Here is a 23,915-nt window from a genome sequence, read left to right as displayed (position 1 = left end):
CGGCTTTTTTCTCTAAAAGTTCTTTAGTGTATGATAGTTTTTAATCTTTAGTTTGTTTAAGTTTTTTTAGTAATTATATATATATTTTGGGGGGCTGGGTGGGGGTGGGGTGGGGTGGCCATACCTGGCTGTGCCCAGGGGTCACCCTGGCCGGCTAACGTCCCTGTGCTGACGGAGATCGAGCCCAGGACAACTGGATAGAAGGCAAGTGCCCTCCCCACTGTCCTGCCTCTCTGCCCCCTGCGGACTTTTCAATGTGGAATGACTCTGAAGTCAGTGGGCCCTCATGGGGGGCTGATGAGAAGCAGAGGAGAAGATGTCACTCCCCCGGGACTGGCTGGAGTGCTGGCACTGATGAGCGCAACGAGCCCTGCCAGCCCCACGACGCCCACTAGGCCTTCCTGGGGTCTCGGGCCGGAGTGAGGGGTTGCCCTTTGCAGGGAAAGGGAGTCGATCCTCGACCTCCTCAGGCCCCCGGGCCTTTGTCCTTCTCGCAGAAAAGCATTTCAGGAGATGAGCATGAAGCAGGAACATTTTATTTGGAGGCTTTTAGGAAGGGGAAATGAGGGAGGGAGTAACAGGCTCGAGAGAGAGTGCGGCTTCTCCAGAGGTGCAGAAAGCCACTGAACACGTTAGGTTGCCTGGTTGCGTTCGGTCCGAAAGTCCACACCTCAGGAGGGGAGAAGCCCGTGACATGACCGACCTCGTAGGCAAGAGCAGTCCCTGGGCTCGGGCACACATGAGCGCCCTCCCTTGGTTCAAGGGGGCTAATCTCGGGTTTTCCCCAGGCTGCCCCTGGTGGGAGTTTCTAGCTACCTAGAGTCCGTTGCTAGGGTGGTTGCCAAGGGGGTAGAGTTGAGTGGTCCAAGGTCCTCTTAGAAATTCCTTTACTGGCCTTTGTTCCTATTCCCTCGGGGGGTCCAGCCTGCTCTGGGCCTCCTAATGTGGGTTAATTTTGACCAGACCCTGGGTCCCGTGCCCTCAGGTGGTCTTTTGGTGGCCATGAAGCTATTGTTGACTTCCTCGGAGTTCCATTGCCATGACGATGCTTCCCCCATCCACATGTCTGCCTCAGTTCTGTGGGTTAAGAAATGGAGTTAATACTGGCTTGTGGTTATCAAACTTGGGCAGCGTCACAGGGAACGAAGGAAACGCCAAAACCTCCTTCGCTCCCCTTTGGCGCAATTTTTTTTTCTTTTTGGGTCACACCTTTACTCCTGGGTCTGCACTCAGGAATCAGTCCTGGCAGTGCTCAGGGGACCATATGGGATGCTGGGAATCGAACCTGCGTTGGCCATGTGCAAGGCAAACACCCTACCTACTGTGCTATCGCTCTCCAGCCCCCGTTTGGCGCAGTCTTGCTGGGCCCTTTTCCCTGGCAGTTCTCAGCCCATAGAAAAAAGTGTGCGTGTTGCTTGCCTTAGCTTCTGTGTGTAACCCCGGGCCTCTCACACACATACATACGCACACACGCACACACAAGACCAGCCATCACTGCTGAGTCGCCTCCCGGCTAGTCAGTGTCTGGACGGGAACGTGGTCAGTGACACTCACAGTGCACAGGGATGATTTCTGGCTCCTGAATGTGTTTGGGGGTGATGCCAGGGAGGGCGTGAGAGTAAGCTGCCTGCAGGGCAAGTACCTGTCCCCTCTGCCCTCTGGCCCCAAATCTGCAGTTGTTTGTCTGTTTGGGATTGAGTTTTTGCACAGGAATGACACTTGGTGGGCTCAGGGGGCTGTGCGGGAGGCTGGGGGTCGCACTCGGGGTGGCGAGTGTCAGACTGGCAGCTCTCTGGGCTCCGGAAGCTGCTGTGGTCGCTCCCCTGAGACAGACTCTCTCCTCTGCTCTTCAGAGATTTATCCCTGAGAACGAGTGCGCCTCAGAAGGCCCCACAGTGGGCTCGACAGTCAGGGCCTGGTAGTAGCCGCGGCAGCGTCTGACCACCTGACCATGAGTCTGCTGAGGCCCAGCGGGCTGAAGGCCCCCACCAAGATCCTCAAGCATGGGAGCTGGGCCCTGAAGGCGCACTCGGCCGGTAAGTGCTCTCAGCCCGGGCCAGGGGAGACTCATTCCCACCAGGGAACCCCCTCCCAAGTCCTCGCCCTGGAAGGACTCCCTGAGCTGTAGGCACATTCATGGCTCTGGGGACAGCTCTCACACAGGAGTGTCACATTCTGTGACTTTAGTGTCACGGCAACTGGTGTCAGCTGAGGCGACCAACACGCTCCCTCCTAACTGCTAGCCCCCTCGCCCGGGCTTGGGGACAGGCTGAGGGAGGTGGACTCACCTGGACAAAAGGGCCTCATTGCCGGCCATAGCCACAGTACAGTGGGGAGGGCAACCGGCACCCCATGGGACTCTCCAGCCTCAACGTCACATGAGTGACCCTGAGCGCAGAGCCAGAAATAGGCCCTGAGGACTGGCTGGGGTGCTCTCCCCCTAAAAGTAAAAGAAGATGGGCCAGTGGACACAGCAGAAATAAGACACTGGGTTAGAGCTTTCGCCTGGCTTGGTCCGTAGCATCACGGGGTGTGTCCAAAGATTTCCCCTCAGCTGCCCAAATATGACAGTGGCCTGGGATGCTGCAGTAGGTAGGCACGTCCCCTTCACGGTGGGCCCAACCAGGCTTCGCCACAAGCAGCCCCCGGCATTGTCTGGGAGAACCCCAAGCACTGCTGGGTGTCCCTCCCCCCCCAACCACACTTTAACTGGACCTGGACAGGCCCTTCCTGACCCTTCTGACCCTTCTGACCCTTTCTGCTGTTCCAGCGGCTGCTCCCGTTGAGAAGTCCGTGCCTGGGGAGAAAACCCCCAGCGCCCCCTCCTCGGAGACGCAGGAGGAGTTTGTGGACGACTTCCAGGTCGGGGAACGAGTCTGGGTGAAGGGGAACAAGCCTGGATTCATCCAGTTCCTCGGGGAGACCCAGTTTGCCCCTGGTCAGTGGGCCGGGATCGTCTTGGACGAGCCCATCGGCAAGAACGACGGCTCGGTGGCGGGTGTGCGCTACTTCCAGTGCGAGCCGCTGAAGGGCATCTTCATCCGGCCGTCCAAGCTGAGCAGGAACTGGCAGGCTGAAGATGAGACCAACGGCCTGCAGCCAGCGCCTGCTGCCCCGGCCACACCGCCCCGGTCGGCCTCCCCGGCCCCTGCCGCCGCCCCAAAGGCGCCCCAGCCCTCCACAAAGGAGGCACCGGCCGCCCCTCACATCAGCAACCTGACCAGGACGGCCAGCGAGTCCATCTCCAACCTCTCGGAGGCTGGCTCCCTCAAGAACGGGGAGCAGGAGCTGAAGCTCGGGGACCGGGTGCTGGTGAGTGCCGAGGGCAGCGGTCGCGGGTGGGTGTCCATTCGCCTGTCTGGTCCATCAGCTTTTGCAGACTCGCGGTTTGGGTGGAAGCACGAGCAGCCGGGACGCCTGGTTCTGCAGTTTCCAGCATGATGGATGCGTGCAGGGATGCTGCCAGTTTTACCAGTTTAGCCAAAACAGGGTGGAGGGGTCATGCCGTGGGGAGGCCGCGTGCTTTGCATGCCTCTGACCCGGGCTTTAAGTCTTGGTCCCATGTACAGTCCCCCAAGCACATCCCGTAGTGATCCCTGAGCACCAAACCAGAAGTAAGCCCTGAGCACTCTGACTGTGACTCAAAAAACAAACCAACGAACAAAGTTGGAAATCGGTTCCATTGCTCTGGTTTCTGATGTTCGTGTTTGGGGCTTCACAGGGCTCACCCCGAGCCGCTCTGGGCCATTCCGTGCCCGGCTGTGCGTAAGCCCTGAGCCGTCTCTCCAGACGTGTGTGGTTTGGTGTTTGGGCCACACCTGGCCGTGCTCAGGGCTTCCTCCTGGTGCTGAACTCAGGGATCTGGTAGGGCTCAGGGGACCAACTGGGGTGTCGGGGATGGATCCTGGGTAGGCCACGGGTAGGGACCCGTCTCCGGAACATTCTCAAGAGTATGTTTTGCTGTCTTGGTTGCTTGATCTTCAGACTCAGCACCTGCTCTTGTGTTTCTCTGAGCAGCTCCTGGAAGCCCTTTGGTGGGGGCGAGGGGGCACCCCCGTGAGATGAGTTTCTGGTGGGGGTCACCAAGTCCCTGCACGTGGCATCCTCAGTCCACCCCAAGCCCATTCCTCTGCACAGGTCCCCTAAGCAGAGGCGCTTGGCTGTAGACAACTGTTCTCCCCCAGCAGAAGCACTCAATAACACTTTCAGAACCCGTGGGAAGCGGCCGGGAAAAGTCCCCTTGGGGACGTCTGAGGCGGGCGGCTCTGACCAGACAGACTGGGGGCTGGCCCGGAGCCAGTGGCTTCCCGGGGACCACAGGGATGGCCATCGCCAGGCCGGTGTCAGAGCTGTGGAGGCCGGAGAGGAGAGCTGTGAGGAGACCTGCCTGCAGGCGCAGGGTGGCCCTCGGAGGGTCCTGGAGGGTCACGGTCAGGGTTCAGGGATGGCCAAAGAGTAACACGGGGAGGGAATTGGAGCTGGAGGAGACACACGGTTTAAAGACTGTTTGGGGGGGCTGGAGCAGTAGAACAGCAGAGAGGGTGTTTGCCTTGCACTCAGCAAACCCGGGTTCCCTGGTATCCCATAGGGTCCCCCAAGCATCGCAGGAATGATTCCTGAATGCAGAGCCGGGACTCACCCCTCAGCATCGCCAGGTGTGACCCAAAGACCCAAAGAAGAAAAAAGACTTTTTTTTTTAACTTGCATTCACAACCGTCCACACCCGGACACAGGGACACCAGTGTCGTTGGAACAAGGGAGCGGGGACACCGCCACTGGCTCTGCGGTGAATAACTCTGATCAGTTATTCATTTATTGGTGGTGGTGCTCAGGGCTGAGTCCTGGCCCTGTGCTCAGGGACCACATCCGGGCAGGTGTGTGCAAGGCCAACGCCCTGCCCTCTGTCTGTGCTGTTTCATCGCTCCATACCTCAGCTCGAGCACGCCTTTCAAAAAAAAGTTTTTGGGGGTTTTTTGGGGGGACCACAACCAGCATAATGGCTGTTTTCTGAAAGAAGAAGGGGAAAAAAGAAAACCCAAACACTTTCTTTGGTCTTTTTCCTAATTCAAGGAAGGTTTGCTTGGCACTCCACGGCCTAACGCAGCCGGGGTCAGGAGGCCGTGGCGAGTGGGGGCTGGCCTCGGGGCACTGAGGCGAAGCTCCCGTGCAGGGCTGGCGCCCTCCCGGCTCTCCAAAGGGCCTCCTGCCCTTTGCCCCATTCTTCCCTGCGCACAGGAAGTCCAGGTTCTGCGCCAGCTGGCCCCGATGTTTACGGGACTGACCTCCGAGGAGCCCTTTGAAGGCTCTGACGTGGCTGTTCAAGCCTCCAGGCCTGTGGAAGACGGTCCCCTGCCCCCGGCACTCCCTGTCACTGGCAGTGGACAGACTGCCCCTATGCTTGTGCTACTTTGGTTCTCTCTGGAGACTCAGGGACACTTAGTGGGGTCACTGGAAATGCCTGGCTCTGACCTCAAGTCCCGTCTGTGCTCGCAAGTAGGCAGGGGTCGCAGAGCGGGACAGTCCGTTGCTCTGGTCAGTCTTATGGTGTCTCAGAGCGGGAGGTCACTCTGTCCATCCTGTGGCGTCTCAGAGCCCAACCGTGAAGAGTTTCTCCGGGCTGATGTGCGGTGGTTCTCCTGGCCTTGGGAGATCACTTTCCCTTCTCTCCAGCTGAGCTCTGACAGAATGTTCTGGAGACAGGCTTGCAGCAGTTTTGGGCAGATGATATTTCCAGGATATGATGTCAGGTTCTTGAGAGAATTGACTGACTTCCAGTTGTGCTGTTAGAGGACGCTGTTTCCGGGTCGGGGACGGCATGTTCTGTGCCAAATTCTTCACCGATGACCAGCTGTGAGACAGGAACTTTGCAGCCTCTTCTCAGCCCAGGGCCGCCACCACAGCCACCTTTCTCTTGTTCTTTTATTCCTTGTCACACTCACAGTGCCCAGGGCCCACGCCTGGCCACGGAGGCTGTGCCAGGGCCTTTGCAGATGGCACTTCAGGACTCGCAGAGACAGTCCTGGGTGACGCTGCTACCCCTCATGCTGCGAGTGACCCCCGAGCACGTGAACCCAGTCCTACCCCAGACCCGAAAAAAGAAAACCGCGCTCTCGGGCATTATTAGTTGAGGTTTCTCTCTCTCTCTCTCTCTCTCTCTCTCTCTCTCTCTCTCTCTCTCTCTCTCTCTCTCCCCTTTCTGTTTTGACTTTTTGGTTTTGGGGCCACTCCTGGCAGTGCTTATGGGTCACTCAGGCTTTGCACTGAGGAATCACTCTTGGCGGGCTAGGGGGACCATCTGTTTTCTCTGTTTTGCTCTGCATCCCGGGGGCCAAGCATCAAGCCAAGGCATAGTGAAGGAGAACTGGAAAATTGAAGTCCGCTAAGATATGAGAACAGTCATTTTCCTTTAGCTGGTTTCTGGCTTAATTGTTCTCCAGCGGTGGGGTTGCCACGGCTCCGCTCCCACACCCGCGGGGCAGCGACCCCCTCGCCACACCAGGTGGCTGGCCTGGGTCAGAGATTCCCAGGGGTGTGGTCAGCCAGGCCACCAGTGACAGCGAGTGGGTGTGAACGCCGCTGCCTTGCATGGACACTGAGCAGCAGCGTCTGCTCACTCTGTAGGGGTTGCAGGGGGAAGTGGCACCTTGACCTTTGGGGTTTCTTAAGGAAATCCCTACTCAAAGCCAGAATGTTCCTTCTTGGGGTTGGGGGCGCTGTGCACAGTCCAGGGTGTCTGACCTGCGTCCCTCCGACAGGTGGGAGGCGTGAAGGCCGGTGTGGTGCGCTTTCTCGGGGAGACGAACTTCGCTAAGGGGGATTGGTGTGGTGTGGAGCTGGACAAGCCGCTGGGCAAGAACGATGGCGCCGTGGCCGGAACGAGGTGGGTCCTCCTGCCCCCCCCAGACAGCCTGGGGCAGTGCACGGTGCCCGGGAGGCGCTGAGGGGACTGCAGGCCACTTCACTTGGTTCTTAGGTGGGGCCACTTCCGGTGGCACTCGGGGACCCTGCAGGGATGTGGGGACAGCCTGGGGCTCCCACATGCAGCTGTGCTCAGCCCGCAGGAACCCCCTTCTGTCGCCCTTCAGATGCCGGGGAGGCTGCTTGGAATCGCCCTTGGTTTGCGCGGTGGAGGTGGGCGGCGTGCGAGGGAGTGTGTGTGTGAATGTATGAATGTGTGTGCTTCGGAGTTTGGGTATGTATGTAGGAGGGTGTGTGTATGTGAGCGTGTGAGTGTGGGGCTGTGAGAGTGTTGGTGAGGGCATGAGCATGTGAGTGTTGGTGGGGGTGTGAGCATGTTTGTGAGGGAATGAGAGTGTGTCATTGTTGGTTTGAGAGCGTGCAAGTGTTGGTTGGGTGTGCGTGTGTGTGACTGTGGGGCTGTGGGAGTGTGGGAGTGTTGGTTGGGGTGTGAGTGTGAGTGTGTTTTTGTTGGGGTGTGAGTGTTTGTGAGTGTGGGATGTTGGGAGTGTGGGAGTGTTGGTTGGGGTGTGAGTGTGTGGGAGTGTGGGATTATCAGTTGGGGTGTGAGTGTGTGTGTTAGTTGGGGTGTGAATGTGTGAGTGTGGGGCTGTGGGAGGGTATGAGTGCTTGTTGGGGAGTAAGTGTGTGTGAGTGAGGGGCTGAGGAAATGTGGGAGTGTTTGTTGGGGTGTGGATACGTATGTATGAGGGGTGTGTATATGAGTGTGTGACTGTGGGGCTGTGGGCTGTGGGAGTGTTGGTTGGGATGTGAGCGTGAGTATGACTGTGTTGGGGTGTGAGTGTGTGGGAGTGTGGGGCTGTGGGAGCGTGTTAGTTTGTGGGGGTGTGAGACTGTGGGACTCAGTGGACTCCTCGGTCGGCGCCTGTCTCTCTTGCCAAAGGTGTTTTTTGTCCCTCCCCTCCTCGTGGTCCGCAGGTACTTCCAGTGTCAGCCCAAGTGTGGCTTGTTTGTTCGCATTCACAAAGTCACCAAGATCGGTTTCCCCTCCACGACACTGGCCAAGGCCAAGGCAGCCCCCGTGAGGCGTGTGATGGCCACCACCCCCGCCAGCCTGAAGCGCCGCCCGTCGGCCTCCTCGCTCAGCTCTGTGAGCTCCGTGGCCTCATTAGTGAGCAGCAGGCCCAGCCACATGGGACTAGTAAGCAGCCCCCTCCCCGCCCTGTGCGATGCTCAGGCCCCCACAGACTCCCAGGCCCCAGGGGCGAGAGGCGGAGCAGGACTGGGTGGGCTGAGCAGCTCCGGGGGGCAGGCGAGTGGCTTCCCAGCCACCACCGGTGACAGGAGCAGGGATGGGCCTTTCCTCAGGTGCTCAGGGCTCAGGCCACCGTAGGCATGAAGTGGGGGAGCTGAAGGGGTCATCGGAGGGTCAGAGCAGGACCCAGAGACTCTGGGGAACGCTTGGCGCTTGGCGTTGCTTGTTTGCCCTCTCCGTCCCTCCCTGCTCCCTCCTGTCCCTCTGCACCCCTGTCGACACAGAGGGGCCTCGACTTCTGTCCATTGCGGGGCCACAAGTCAAAGCTGGGGCCTCGTGGCTTCTCCCCTCACGTCTCTCTGAGTCCTAAACACTAAAGTCTGTCCGAATGTGCAAGGGTGTCCTGAGATATTGTCCACAGGGAAATGGGCCCACAATGGAGATGTGTCCCGGGGGGCTGGCTTTGCTGGGGGCTGCGCTTCCTGCCACCTCCTCTGCTCCCTGCATTGACCCTCGATGCGGAAGAGGAGGGAGTGAGTGTGTGTGCAACGGAAGATACAAAACAGATGACACGGGAACGGGAGCCAGGAGGCCACCCGCCGTGGGCACAGGCCTGGGGCCAGTCCTGTCTTGCTCGACCACCACCAGGTTACCCTGCCCTGCCTCCATCCTCACGTCTGACTCCTCCTTCCCCTCGACTCGCCATTCAGGAGGGGAGCAGACTCAGAAGCCCCTCTCCTTCCCTCGCGAGCCAGCCCATTTGTGGAATTTGGTTTTGTTTTTCTGCTTGACTGTGGGCCACACCCTGCAGTGCTTCAAGGGGCCGTTTGCAGTGCTGGGGTTGAGCCGGGGCCTCCCACATCCGAGCAAGAGCCCCACGCCTGAGCCGTATCTCCAGCCTCCCCCTGCTGTCTTGTTTGTTCTGTTCTGGGGTCACACCTGGCAGAGCCCAGGGCTTTCTCTCGCTTCTGTGCTCGGGATTATTCCTGGCGGGCCTCCGGGATTGAGCCTGGGCAGCGCTGGGGCTTCGCTCTCCAGCCCTTTGGCCCCTGCCTTGCATATCTTTACGCAGGGTGGAGCTCACTCCTAAACTGCACATCACCGTTAGCGTCTATGACAGGAATATAGAATGATTCTGTGTGACTTCATGGAAGTATACCTCGACAACATAATTCCATACGTGCACACACAAGCGTTCACACACACACACAGGCACTCATACATGTACACGTAGTGCATACCGTATATACACAGGCTGATGGGTGTATACACACAGGCACGTACCTGCATAGACACAACGCGCGCACGCACACAGGTGTGTGTAGACATGCCCACAGGAACGTACGTGCACGCATACATACATGCACATAGGTCCGTGCGTGCCCTGTGGGAGCCTCCCGGTTCGCGTGTTGGCTGAGTTGCTCTTCTGAGGTACCAGGCTCCCACAGAGGGTCCGGCCTTGCTGGCATGGAGCCTGGGGCCTCACACACCATGCGCAGGGCAGAGGCTTTGGCATCAACATCCTGAGTTCAGCTCGTGGCCCCGACCTTGCCCAGCCCCTCAGCACCGCCTCCCCCCATACCAGGGGTGCTGCTTTCTCCCTGCTCCGGCGCCTGAACCTCGCAGTCTCGTCTCCACGGTTGGCTGAAAGAAGCCGTTCGCTCCCGTGCTCGTTTCCTCAGGGAGCTGTCTCGGGCCCAGGAAGCGCGTGCGTCCAGCCGGCCCCACCCGCTCAGGCCAGGAGGCTCGGGGAACACCGCCGCCCACCTTTCCTAGTTTATTTTTGCTCTTTGGATTTGGGGCTCACCTGGCAGTGCTCGGGGACTCCAGGCGTGGTGCTTGGAGGCTGCTTCCGGTGGAGGGGGTTTGAGCCCAGGTCTTGGTGGAGACCCCCAAGGCTGTCAAACTCTTCCCAGCCACCCCTTGAAATCAGAGTTGACTGCAGTTCCCGGCAGCACTGCACATGGCTGGGCCCGAGAGCTCATGTGCTCCTAGAAATTTTATTTATTTATTATTTGGTTTTGGGGCCACACTCAGGGGTGCTCAGGGCTTATTCCTGGCTCTCTGCTCTTGGGGTCACTCCTGACAGTGCTGGATCTTGAACCTCTGAAAGCACCTTCCACCCCCCAAAAAAAAATCTCTTTGGCCCTGGGGAGAGCATTTAATCTGACCAATATACTTTAAGTGTATTGGGGAGTCACGGCCAGATCCTTACGCAGAGGCAAGGATGAGGTGCTCCCCGGACAGAACCAGGTAGCTCGAGAGCTCCCAGCAGGCAAAGCAGCAGTGGACAGCCTGGGCCCTGCTGGGCCCGTCGGTCAGGAGGCGTTTGGCAGCAGCTCAGATGACGCAGGGAAGCGGCAAGAGCAGGGCGATGGGTCAGGCGTGGCCGGGCAGAAGGAGCGGACGTCCTCGGCCACCCCCGCCCCAGCGCCCGCCACCGTGTGCCTGAAGAATGAAGACCAGGTCCCGCTGTGTCCCCGCCTGCAGGGGCCGTTGTGCCGCAAGGAAACTGGTCTGCAGAGCGACCATGAGCAACCACGAGCCCAGGACAGAACGGACAGGACCCCCGGTCCCCGCGGCCCTCCAGCCCACTCCCCTCCCCTCCTCACTGTCTTTGCCTCTTCTCTCCTTCCCTTTGTGCTTGGTCTTCCCCTGAGCTGCCCTTGCTGTCCTGCTCGCTGGGCGTGAGCCCTCACACATGCTCACCCACCACTTGTTCCTTTTTTTCCTGGATTTTGGGCCACACCCCAGCAATGCTCAGGACTTACTCTGGGCTCTGAACTCAGGAGTCACTCCTGGTGGGCTCGGGACCCTATGGGGTGGGTACCTGGGATCCAGCTCGGGTCAGCGGCGTGCAAGGCCAGCGCCTTCCCCGCAACTTTACCATTCTAGCCTCTCATCCCCCCTTTCGAAGGCAGATGGCACAGGGGTCTTTTATGGGGTCACACCCAGTGACCCTCAGGGGCACGGGGCCATTCCCAGAGACAAGAGTCTCTGGTTAGTGCTATTGAGGCTTGGGGTGGGTGCTGAGGAGAGCGGGGTGAGCTGGAAGGAAGAGGAAGAGAGATGGGCCAGGCTGCCCTGGGGAGACCCTGACGAACCTGCAAGGCTGAAGATGCTGGAGCCGGCCTCAAGCTCAAGCCAAGGGCTCAGCCTTAAGGAAGCTCAGGCCAGAGCGGGCTGTGGAGGGGGCTGCCTCCGGCTCTGCAGAAGAGTCTCTGGATTCCCACGAGGCCCGAGGTCAGTGGAGCCCAGGTCCCGTCCAAGGATCTTCGGGAAGGTTTCAAGACGCTTCTGCTGAGTCGCTGGCCCATATGCAAGGATGCAGCGCTGCTCCATGTGCTTTGCTGAGGATAGCCGTGTGCATGCCCGCGTCCGCCACCCCCACCCCCTTCACGTCTCTTTTTCCTTTGCAGTTGCCAGAAACCTCCTCTCGCTATGCCTGCAAGATCTCCAGCACAACCGCCCTCCAGGAGGCGCTGAAGGAGAAGCAGCAGCACATTGAGCAGCTGCTGGCCGAGCGAGACCTGGAGCGGGTGGAGGTGGCCAAGGCCACGAGCCATGTGGGGGAGATAGAGCAGGAGCTGGCCCTGGCTGGGACTGGCACGACCAGGTGACGTCTGTGCAGACGGCAGTGCCGGGGCCAAGAGACGCTTGCGGCAAATGCTGGGCGCGACCTTGGTGCAGGCAGTGCAGGGAGAGGCCGTGGGTCCCCGTCTGCCGTCGTTGTGGTGGCATCCGGCGCGTGGTTTGATCGCATGCACCTTCTGCTCACCCCGTGGGGGTTCAGGGAGCGCCGAGTTATCCCCGCTGGTGCTTTTGTGGTGTGGTTCCCCCCCGGCCTTCCAGAAACGCTGCAGCTTAGGTGGGAGACGCGTTCAGCATGCCGCGGTGGCAGGTGGCGGTGCCAGCCCACAGAGGGCTGTCGGGGGCGGGTGAGGACACTCACACGCAGTTGCCTCCACAGCACGTCCTGGAGCTGGAGGCCAAGATGGACGAGCTGCGGGCCATGCTGGAAGCGAGCGACTGGGAGAAGGTGGAGCTGCTGAACCAGCTGGAGGAGGAGAAGAGGTGAGGCCGTGCCAGGAGCTGGGGGGCTGCCTCGGGTGGGGTGCTCCTGGCCTTCCAGGGCTGTGAGAACCACAAACCAGCGGGTGCCCAGTCCTGAGAGTGGCCTCATTGGGGGGGATGGGGGGAGCTCACTGGAGCCCAGCCACCCCCAGCCCTCCCTGATGTGTCCACGTGGCCTGGTGTTCAGGAGACCTGTGCTGGGTGGCCGGGAACTGTCGTATCCCAGTGGGGCCCTGTGGGAGTCCCTGGGGTTAATCCTGGGCGGGAGGAAACCCGCAGCACCCATGGGGCACGGCAGCAGACAGGCAGGTCTCAGGCCAGGCTGCAGACAGACGGACACGGGGTGCCGGCCAAGACGGTCTTCTCAGATGGGCTCCCGGCAGTGTGGGCACTGCCAGTGCCCGGCTCAGCCCCTCAGCTCCACATGCCGAACTCGCCACGTCCCCTGGGAGCCCCTCCTGCCCCCCGCCCTGGCCCCGAGTCATTTGCTGCTTCTCCCCCAGGGGCTCAGTTGTTGTCCCGATGCGGGGACAGGCGCTGGCTGGGAGGGACTGGCACGCGCACCTGGTCAGTCTCTAACCACCTCTGTTAGCTGCGAGGCAGAAAAGGCTGATATGACAGTGCGCCTGGCGTTGGCTCGACAGAGCTTCCTCCTGTAGCCTGCGGGTCCCACCCAGTGCTCACAGCCGAGGGGACTCGCTGACTTTGTTTTTTTTCTTTTTGGGTCAATCCAGCGATGCTCCCTGCCTCGGCACTCAGGAATTACTCCTGGCATTGCCCAGGGGACCATAATGGGATGCTGGGAATTGAACCCGGGACGGCCACGTGCCAAGACAAATGCCCTGTCCGCTGTACTCTCGCTCTGGCCCTGATGACTCTCTCAGCCCTCCTGTGTGTGGAGCCGGGGGCTGGGTCAGGCATGCATCTACAGGGTGGTGGCCCTCATGGGGGGCAGCAGTGACACCCCTCACAACTCTCCCTCTCCCCCACAGGAAAGTGGAGGACCTCCAGTTCCGAGTCGAAGAGGAGTCCATCACCAAAGGCGACCTGGAGGTAAAGCCCGGGCAGGTCCCAGAGGCTTGCAGGGTGCAGGCAAGGATGCGGGGTGGCCTGGCCAACCCCGCCGGGACCACTTCTGCTGGAGACTCAGAATCAGACAGGGATACCAGGGGTCATGCACCTGGCAGGGCCCGGCGGAGGCACCTCTGCTCCTTGGGGCCGGAGGCTGCTGTTGATGAGCGTTTTTCTCTCGTTCTGACAGTTGGGTCTACGCCTTTGCCTCAGCTTTCATTTTCAGTCGAGCAGCACAAATCAAATCCTTTAGAACCCCAGTTTATTGGAAGGTATTCCTTAAAACAAGAAAAAGCAAACAGTTTGCAAAAGAATAATTTCTATTTCTGCTTCTTTTCCTTCCTGTTTTAAGTTCATGGAAATTTTGTTTTCCCACCAGAAGGAGGTGAAGGCCCTGCAGGCGGCCTCCGAGAAGCTCGCCAAGGAGAACGAGGGGCTGAGAACTAAGCTGGACCATGCCAACAAGGAGAACACGGACGTGATCGCCCCATGGAAGTCCAAGCTGGAGACGGCCATCGCCCCGCACCAACAGGCCATGGGCGAGCCGAAGGCGTCCGTGAGCCGGGGCGTGGGCGCCGAGGCGGCCGAGCTGGCCGAGCTCAAGATGCAGATGGAGAGGCTGCAGTTCGAGTACCAGCAGGAGGTAGAGAACTCGAAGGCCCAGCAGGTGGCTGAGCGTGCAGCGCACGCCTTTGAGCTGCAGACGCTCAGGTCGCGGCTGGTCAGGACAGCCCAGGAGCAGAAGAACAGCCTGGAGGCCGCGCGGGCAAAGCTCGACCAGACTGAGGACCAGCACCTGGTGGAGATGGAGGACGCCCTGAACAAGCTGCAGGAGGCGGAGACGAAGGTAAAGCACCTGGAGGGGTTGCGGGCCATGTGTAGGCAGCAAGCCCAGGCCCTGGCCGACGCCACGGCGCAGCTGGAGGCCACCCAGCAGAAGCTCTTGCAGCTCGATGGGCTCCGAAAGGCCAGTTCCGAGGTCAATTGGGAATGGAGAAGCTCAGGCAGCAGCTCCAGGTGGCTGAGCAGCAGATTCAGGAGTTAGAGAATGCAAAGCGGGCCGAGAGTGGCAGGTTGGTACCCGGGTGCCCTCGCCCACTTCCACGCTCGCTCCCTGCATGCTGTGTGTCTGTCTGCTCGCCACCGTGTTCCGGCTTGGTGCTGACAGGTCTCCCAGTCACGTCCCGTGCGGTTCCCTCTGATGGGACTGAGAACGTGTCGGCACGATTCTGGGACTGTCATTGGTCCCCAGCACCCAGATGCCGTGCAAGCCTTGGCCCCGGCTAATCGGGCCCGTCTGGGGTCTTTCTGAAACTGAGAACTCTTCACAAGGCCAGTGAGAAAACAAGATAGGAGCCCCCAAAGCAAACCTCTGCCCCCCCCCTTGGGTCCCCTGCGTACTCGCCGAGTTCGCCCAGACCCTTGGGCTCGAGTCTGGCCGCAGGGTTCTTTCCCTGACCTTGCTGACCACCTGCTCGTGTGACTGGCTTTGCCAACCTCTCCCCGAGGCGCCTCACTTTCCAGCTGGTGCTCAATGCCTCTGAGCCTCTGAGCTCCCTCAGGGCTGGTGACGTGGCCCATCTTGGTATTTCTCATTGCCGGCCCCTCCCTGCCTGGAGCACAAGCCCCTTCCCAGCCCTGCAGAGATTTCAGCCCTTTCAGCCTCTAAGGGGTGCTTGGGCCAAGTCCGCCTTCCAGCATGGCCTCCTGCTGGCCACGGACATGGACTCTCATGGTAGCCCTGACCCTGGGGAAGGACAAGACAGTGAGATCTGGGCCAAGCCGAGGAAGCTGCAGTTCTCACCCAGGAGCCCCTTGGAAAAATGCCCTTTAACTCCTATAGGATTGTGGTGGCAGGACGCACCCTCCCAGCCGCCCCCCACCGACCCCCATGGCGCTGTGCGCTTTGTTGAAGAAACTTCTCTGTTGGCCAAGATGGAAGGGCTGTGGGATTTGTAGACAGGACTGACAGACATAACAGAAGGACCCAGAGACCCCGGGAGTTCCTCTCAGGACTCAGGACTCCTTAGCTGACATTCCAGAAACAAACAGAATCAATTCCTAGGACACAGCAGGGCATAGTTGAACCACTTGTTCGCATCAAGATGTAACAAACGTCACGTTCTGCTGTCTAGTGGATTAGAGGTTCTTCAATTTAAATTTCATATTGAAACCCCTCAAACTTTTAAAGTCACAGACAAGAAACTACAAGAAAGTAAATCTTGGGGGCCAGAGTGATAGTACAGTGGGAAGGGCATTTGCCTTGCACATGGCCTACGTGAGTTCCATCTCCAGCATCCCATAGGGTCACTGTCATTGTCACTGTCCTCCCTTTGTTCATCAATTAGCTCAAGCGGGCCAAAAAAAAAAAGATAACATTTTCTTCCCTCCCTTCCCTCCCTTTCCCTTTCTTCCCTGTTTCCTCCCTCCCTCCTTCGTATCCTTAGCCTCCCTCCTCCCTTGCTTACGTCCTTCTTCCTCGCCAAGCCATGCTCTCGGCTCTGGGGTCCTCCCGCCCAGCAGTAGTGGGTCTTTTCAGCTTGTGTACCGATCTCAGGCTCGCCCAGTGGTGCTGCAGTTCAAATTCGGGCCTGGTGTGTACTCCAGCCCTTTGTGCCGTCTCCCCGCCCCTGGAAAGTCAGTCTTTCTCATAGGCTTTCTTATTTTCTGGTCACTCCAAATGTAGGTCTAGAAAACGCCTCTTTTGAGCCGTTTTCAGTAACCACTAGACAGTCATCACCAGAACTGATGGCGCCAAGGCCCTGGCTTTGAGAACTTCAGGCAATCGCGCTCACCTCACGCCTCTGTTCTTCGGGGTTGTGTTGGGTCATGGGCTTCTCATACGTGCTTTCTGTTTTGTTTTCCCCTTCCTGTTCCTGTTCGTCCCCTTGGTCCATTCACTCCATCCTTGTCACTCTGGTAGGCCGATAGCCTGGCCGAGGAGCTGCAGGGGAAGGAGCTAGTGCTTCGTAGTCTTCAGGAGAACTTGAACGAAGTCAGTCGAGTGAAGGAGGCTTTGGAGAAAGAGCTTCAGAGTTTGGTGAGTACCAGGGGAGTCGGACGCTGATCTTTACATTGCTGAGGGCAAAGCGAAGCCTCCTCAGGCGAGCTCGGCCCTATCGCCTCTGAGGCTCACATTGTGTGTGTGTATGTGCTGGTGAGCAGAGTCGCCGTGTGTGTGCGGGTATGTTTGTGTGTTTGTGTGTTTGTGTGCATTGTATGCGTTGTGTGTGTGTGTGCGCGCGTGTGTGCTGGGGGCAGGCAGGGGGCCCACAGCTGATGGTGGCCCCCGGCTCCCCACAGGGTGAGAAGGTGGACATGAGCCGCAGCCAGTCCCAGGCTCTGCAGGCCGAGCACGCCAAGTCCACCACGGAGAGCCAGGCGCAGCACGAGGAGGCGCTGCAGGCCCTGCAGAAGCTGCTGCTGCAGGCAGAGGAGAAGCTGCAGGCGGTGCAGGCGGAGAACGGGAGCCTGCTGCGGGAGGTGGCTGAGCTGAAGACGCAAGCCGACGAGGCCAAGGTGTGTGGGCACAGGGCCGCCATCTTGGGGTCGGGCTCTGTTGGGGGCCTCGGCCTGCAGCCTCAGACACTTCCTCTGCCCGTCGGCGCCTGTGAGAGCCGGAAGGGGGTTGCTCCCGGGGCGCCCGGCAGAGCACATAGAAGCCGAGGGACCCCAGCTTGGGTTGTCTGTTTTGTTTTTAGCTTGCTCAGTAAGTTCAGGCCTTCGTGTTTTCACTTGATTGCTCAAAGGCATTTTTTCATGTATCAAAGAAATGTTAAGGTTCGAAGCTCAGTGGGGAGAAATAAAGCGGCTGGAACTAGTGCAGTGAGAGGGCACTTGCTGTGCACGTGACCTACAGGGGGATCCCCAGCATCCCCCAGGGTCCCCCAAGCACCCAGGAGGAAGCCGTGACCTCTGCCGGGTGTGAACCCCAAAACAAGAAGGAAAATAATGTACACACACATATATGTGTGTACATACATAACATGTACATATGTGTACATCTTTATATCCATATAATAAGTGTATTTTAATTCATATGTACATATTTTGATACATTTTCAGTTTTACACGCTTGGTCCCATGTATAGTTTATACATATATGTGTATGCCTATACATGTATGTGCTTGTATGTATATGTGTGTGTATACATACCTATAAGCCAATGCAAAGAAAATGGAAGCGAGCTTACATCAGAAGAAACCAGGGCTGCTGAGTGGCAGCCATGGCCCGCGTGTGTGTTGGTGCCCGGCCTCTTTCCACCACGCACCAGAGCCAGGGCTACGTCTCCTCTCTGGACCACCTGCACGGCCCAGTTCTGTGGCCAGCAGCCTCGTGTGCATGCTCAGGTCAGTCCCATTCCAGTAACCTGACCGTCAGCGGTCAGCTGCTCAGTGCATGCGAGTAGCCTGCTGCGGCTCATGGCTGCTGAGCTGGACAGAGAAGATAGCCCTTGCTGCAGAAAGTTCTGGAAAGTACATGGCGGTTAAACTATGGTGTGCATTGAGACTCAGAAACGAAGATGCACAACCCGTTGCTGACGGGCAGGGAGAGCAGGTGAGGGAGACCCTGGCCCGTGTGCGGCCACTCCTCCTGGAGCCTCTGGGCCCCTCCCAAATTACTGCAAACACTGCCTCCCATTGTTCATCGATTTGCTTGAGCGGGCCCACTAATGTCTCCATTTTGAGACTTGTTGTTACTGTGTTTGGCAAGCATAACCTGTTGGCTTCAGTCTCCAAAGCTTGGTGGATTAGTCTGGATTTTCTATAAAGTGTATAACTTTTGGGACTAAGTCCATTTCCTGCCTCTGTTTGTCCCTGTGAAAATCGTTTGACAACCAGTGGTTGCTTTTCCCTTCCCCTTCTGCACAAAGTTCAAAAACAAAATACTTTTTGTGGTTCTTTGAATTGTACTGAAAACTAGTTTTTTAATGCATCCCTTCTATGACAGAGTGATGGATTTTGTAATAGAATAATTGAAGTGGGGGGAAAAAATCTTATGCCCCAATGTCAAGATCCAACTGTACTTAAAACTTCCGGGGAGCTGTCAGGAATAATTTCAGACGGCATTTCAAAAATAAAATCGGCTGATAGTAGAATGGGTAGGGTGCTGCCTTGTACTCGGCCAACCCGGGGTTGATCCCCAGCATCCTGTCTGGTCCTCCAGCCCTGCCAGCAGTGATCCCTGAGCACAGAACACTGAGCGAGACCCGAACACCACCAGGTGTGGGGCCCCCATCCACAAAATAGGCAGGTAGATATGTTGAGCCCAAGAAGCTAACTGTGTTTGAGCCTCTCCATCCTGCGAGTGTGTGTGTGTGTGTGTTGTGTGAGTGTGTGCGCGCGCGCGTATACACCGTGTGCAGGTGAGACTACTCTGCCATTTCCATTTCTGGTATTTAGGCCGAGTGTAAGAAGGGCCTGGAGGAGAGGGGCCAGCTGGAGGAGCATGTCAAGAAGCTGGTTCTGGAGAACCTATCCCTGGCCAAGGACAAGGACAACATCATCCAGAAGCTGCAGTGCTCCTATCATGAGCTGGCTTGGGATCAGAAGTCGCTGGTGCAAGAGATCGAGGAGCTCACGGCCGAGAAAGAGTCGGCCCTCGAGAAGCAGTTGGAGCTCGACAGCCTGTGCGTGGCCCTGAAGCTGGAGCGTGACGGCCTGGCTCAGAGGAACAAGGAGCTGCAGCTGGAGAAGGACCTGCTGCGCCAGGAGCAGGAGAAGCTGGGCGCCAGCCTGGAGGCGGCGCTGCAGGCCAAGGAGCTGCTGGGCACCGAGGCCAGCTGCCTGCGTACGCAACTGGACGAGACCACCAAGACCGTGCACAAGGCCGAGCTGGAGGTGCTGCAGCAGGAGCTCCAGGGGCTGGCGGCCAGCCAGGGCGCCCTCGAGGCGGCGCTGCCGGAGGCCAAGGACGCAGCCCACAGCCTGGAGAAGACACACGCCAGCGTGCTGCAGGCCAAGGAGGCGCTCGATGCGGAGCGGCAGGAGGAGTGCCGGCGGCTGGCGGAGGACAGGCTCGCGGCACAGCAGGCCCTGGCGCAGGAGCGGGAGGCCCGCGCCAAGGAGACCCAGGCGGCCGCCCACGAGGCCAGCCAGCTGCGAGGCCGCCTGGGGCTGCTGGAGCAGGAGGTGGAGGAGCTGCGGACGCACGCACAGGGGCTGCAGGCCGAGCACCTGGACCTGCTGGAGGAGAAGGCGCGGTCAGAAGAGAAGGTGGCCGAGATCCTGCGGGAGAAGGAGCAGCTGGCCGGCAGTTACTTCCTCCTCCAGAAGGAGGTCAGTCGGCTGGCCCAGACCAGCAGCCACGTCTCGGCCAACCTCCTGGAGGCCCAGAAGGACAAGATCAGGCTCACCTTCAAGATCAGAGAGCTCGAGACGCTGCAGTCTTTTACGGTAAAGTGGAGCAGGCCCGACCCCCGTTGGCCCCGGGCACCCCCTTTTAGCGGTTAAGAGGATTGCTCTTCTTCGGCACAAGGAGCGGTGCACCCCCACGGAACCCGTGTGTCACGGGCTGTTTGCTGCGGGCGCAGGGACAGCTCGTCACCACGTGCCTGGTGACCTCTAGGACAAGGCATAAGCTGTGAATAAAACCGAGAAAGGACAGTATGTTCATTTCCGGGGGGAGTTCTCACGGAAGATTGCACTGTGGCTCTTCAAGACGTAAGGGAAGGCATGAGAGAGGCACTAAGTTGTAAAGCAAAGCAGTGTCTTCCGGGGGGACTTTGAGCGGTTGCCCTGAGTCTGCTCACTTGGGACTCGGGGGTGCCCTGTGCCACCAGCAGTGTGCCCGGTGCAGGGCAGCCTGGACTCGAGGGTGCCTGGTGCCGGGCAGGTGTTCTCTCTTCCCACCTCACTCAGGGTTTACCTTTCTCCCATTCCCACACCTGTGCTCACTGCTCACATCTCCTCTCCTTCCCCCCCCCCCCCACACGCTTTTCACCCAGGCCTGCTTAGCTGTTCGCTCATGTCATTTTTATTCTGTGTGAGGAATGGAGGCTCTTGGGAGCCCTGGGCTGTTTCTGGGTGTCAGTCTTGCTGCTGAGCGGCTCAGACGTGAGTCCCCGCAGGATGAACCGGCGGCCAGCGGGGCCGGAGCCACTGTGGCAGGTGTGGGTGGTTTGTGGGGCGTTTCACGCTGTGTTGTGCCACTGTTGCCAACCCCTCCCTGCCCCCCCCCCCCGGCCTGGCTCAACGAGGTTTCTCTCTCCAGGCTGTGCAGATAGCGGAAGATGCCAGGCATTTTATGCAGCAACTGTCCCAGGAGAAGACAGAGACCCTGGCCTCCCTGGAGGACACCAGGAACACCAATGCAAACTTGCAGAATGAGGTGGGTGATGGTGGTGACCAGGGCGTGTAGGCCCGGCCTCAGCCTTGAGAGAAACTATATCCTGGGCCAGAGCGATAGCACAGCGGGGAGGGCGTTTGACTTACACACGCCAGACCCAGGTTCAATCCCCGGCATCCCATATGGTCCCCTGAGCACCGCCAGGAGTAATTGGTCCCTGGTTCTGGCATGGGACAGAAGGGGAAGTGTACCCCTGCGTTACACCTGTATGATCCCTGGGGAGGTGCTGCGCGGAGTGACCACACAGGATCTGGGGGACATGGGGCGCCCTGGCGAGACCACTGAACAGCTGACCACTCCCAGACTGCTCGGAGGAGCAATGAGCCCGGCAGGGACTGGACGCCCCAGTTAGCTCGCCCAGAGCCTGGGCCGGGACAGGAAGAGAAGCCACATGTGTTGACATACGCAGCGTCTCAAGGCTCTTTGATGACCGTGAGAAGGCCAGCCACTGCCCTCTGACCTCACAGCCCCACTTTCCCGGGCTCGAGTGACTGCTGACGGCCTGGACTGCTCCTCCCTCGCCAGGAGTGATCCCTGAGCACAGAGCCAGGGCATAGTCCCCACCGCACCAAACAAACCAAACTGACTACCCACAAAGGTTATAGATGAGCATGTATACATACACAGACATGTACATATGTATATATGCGTGTATGCTTCAAAAGAGTCGGGGAATATCTACCATTTAAAATATCCGAGAATGGGGCCGGAGCTATAGCACAGCAGGTAGGGTGTTTGCCTTACACGTGGCCAAGCCAGGTTCCATCTCCAGCATCCCATATGGTCCCTGAGTGCAGAGCCAGGAGTCACTCCTGAGCAACGATGGGTTGTAACCCAAAAGCCCCACCCCCCAAAGAATTCATTAATCACAATAAAAGAAGCCAAAAAGAAGGAAGCTGAGGAAGAAGGGGCGGTGCTCACCTGGTGCGCGTGAGAACCAGGGGCTGGGCACACGCTGCCGGAACCCCATCCCCACATGCTCCCAGCACAAGAGGTGATGCTTACGGAGTGAAAGGCCCCATGGACAAGGACACATCCCTTCAGTCAAGGGGTCACGTCCTTGCCAGAGCCGAGAAGCCAGACCCCTCCACAGCCCTTACTCCTGCTGCTCTCCCAGAACCTGGGCTTCGGGCTCCCATAAAATTGGCAAATCTTCACTTTGCCAGAGTCGAACACCACTTTGGAGGGCCTCCTTCCCATCAGGAAGGTCCGGTCGCAAACGGAAACGTCCACCAACATGTGGCTGTCCCGGCCACGTTGTGCATGCTCTGGGCGCAGAGCTGGGGAGTCTGGTCCTCTGGGCCGCCTTCCTGCTTCTTGCTCCTGTCGAGGGAGACAGCTGGGTGGGGTCCTCTGGGGTGTGCACACTTGGCTGCAGACCCCAGTGCCCGCACCTACCATCACCAGGCTTGCGTCTGGCCTGCGGCAGGAGTCAGCCTTGGGGCCTCCTTGATGTCTCTCCTTCCCAAACCCCCTTCCATCCCACCTGGCCTGCAACACTTTATAATTTGAATCCTCTCCAAGGAAGGGGACCATCTGGGTCCCAGTGCCCTGTGGAGTTCCCGCACACCCTCACTTCCTGCACTTCTGTACTTAACAGCCGTTGTCCTGGACGGCACATGTGGGCTGAAGTGAACTTTGCATGTGGGCTGTGGAGGTGGACCCTGCATGGGCTTGTTGGGAACTGAACATTTCCATGTTTTTTTTTGTTTGTTTTCTTCACCTGGAGGAAGAGAGATCTGTGTTTCTTGACTCCAGTGTGGGAGGGCCTGGGCACTCTCAGAGACTCCTCATCAGAACTTGCCCTGAGGGAGAAAAAGAATCAGTCAGCTTTATGGTTTTCTTTCTTCTTTCTTTGGGGGCCACACCTGGCGATACTCCGGGCTTCCTCCTGGCTCTGCACTCAGGAATCACTCCTGGCTGCTCTCCAGTGGCCCCTATGGGATGCCAGGGATCAAACCTGGGTTGGCTGCGTGCGAGGCAAGCACCTTTCCCGCTGTGCTATCACTCAGACCCAAACCTGCCAGTTTTTAAGTGAAACATGAATGTTTGTGCCTATAGTCATGCTTACCTTTGTAAAGTGGGATTTCCACCCCCCGCCCCCGTGGATTTTAAAGAAGTGAGTCTGTCTCTGTAGGAGAGGGAAGGCCCTCTTGACTCCCTGCTCTGAGAGGAACCGAGGGGGCCCAGCATGTCCTCCTGGGGTCTTCCCTGGGGCACCCAGGAGCTTGCCCTCAGGAAGGGAAAGGGGAGCTCTGGCTGCCTCCAACCGTGGGGCGGGGACTGGAAGCGGGGCCCAGCCTCCTCTGTGGCGGGCTCCGATGGCTCCCGCAGATGGCTCACCGTCTCACGCTCTCCTTTAACACAGATCGATTTCCTGAATTCCGTGATCGTGGACCTCCAAAGAAAGAATCAGGACCTCAAGATGAAAGTGGAGATGATATCCGAGGTGGCTCTCGACGGGAACGGGGACGACTCAACAATTACGACGACAACTTCGGCCCGGCCACCCCATTCTCTGCACTGTGCAGCAATCACCAGCACTTGAAGGATGACATAACCAGCTATTTGTGAAACACCTAGAATAACCATTTTACTGTCTTTACAAGGTTTACATTTTTCACTGTGGTTTTAGATGAATGTATGATGAGAAATTCAACATTACTAATTTTGGATTTTCTTACCACAAAAAGATTGAATGAAGGACCTCAACCATCAGAAGTTTATCATCCAGTTTCAATCTATTTTTTTTATTTGAGTGTTTTCTAGTTCTGTCAAAAGTGATAATGTACCATCCAGGCTACATGTATAATAAGAACTTCTATAATTATATGTATGATTTTGATGTATTTTCCTCTGGAGATTATCAGCTGTCTGACAAGTAGAAGATCTGGATCCATTGAAATTTTTAGTAATGACCATTATTGAAATTGTTTCACAAACTATGTAAAGCAGTATTAAAATTTGAGCAAACAAGTGTTCTATATCTACTTTAATAAAATTATTTATTTTTTGCCAGTGATAACTGATTATTCTCAGGTTTATTTAGAAAAGATTTTTGGCTAGCAGTGAAGAACTATAGAGTCAAATTGGGAATGGAGAAGCTCAGGCAGCAGCTCCAGGTGGCTGAGCAGCAGATTCAGGAGTTAGAGAATGCAAAGCGGGCCGAGAGCGGCAGGTTGGTACCCGGGCGCCCTCGCCCACTTCCACGCTCGCTCCCTGCATGCTGTGTGTCCGTCTGCTCGCCAC

At 58.1% G+C, this 23,915-nt stretch overlaps 1 protein-coding gene across 1 annotated transcript; it reads left to right on the top strand.

Moving 5' to 3' along the window:
- Positions 1-1,951: 1,951 nt before the first annotated feature.
- Positions 1,952-23,353, top strand: LOC130029138 (CAP-Gly domain-containing linker protein 1-like). The gene is given in 14 exon segments (XM_056120004.1): positions 1,952-2,036; positions 2,771-3,312; positions 6,756-6,880; positions 7,897-8,119; positions 11,593-11,770; positions 11,773-11,789; positions 12,144-12,247; positions 13,240-13,297; positions 13,695-14,292; positions 14,295-14,395; positions 16,242-16,346; positions 16,622-16,837; positions 20,532-20,648; positions 23,035-23,353. Coding segments are annotated over 14 exon segments (2,649 nt in total). The 3' UTR covers positions 23,215-23,353.
- The last annotated feature ends 562 nt before the right edge of the window (positions 23,354-23,915 follow it).

Source organism: Sorex fumeus, unplaced genomic scaffold (genome assembly GCF_029834395.1).
Source record: "Sorex fumeus unplaced genomic scaffold, SorFum_2.1 ptg000042l, whole genome shotgun sequence".
Classification (NCBI taxonomy): Eukaryota; Metazoa; Chordata; class Mammalia; order Eulipotyphla; family Soricidae; genus Sorex; species Sorex fumeus.
Note: the sequence above shows the minus strand (reverse complement) of the source record. Positions and strands in the feature narration are given on the sequence as shown.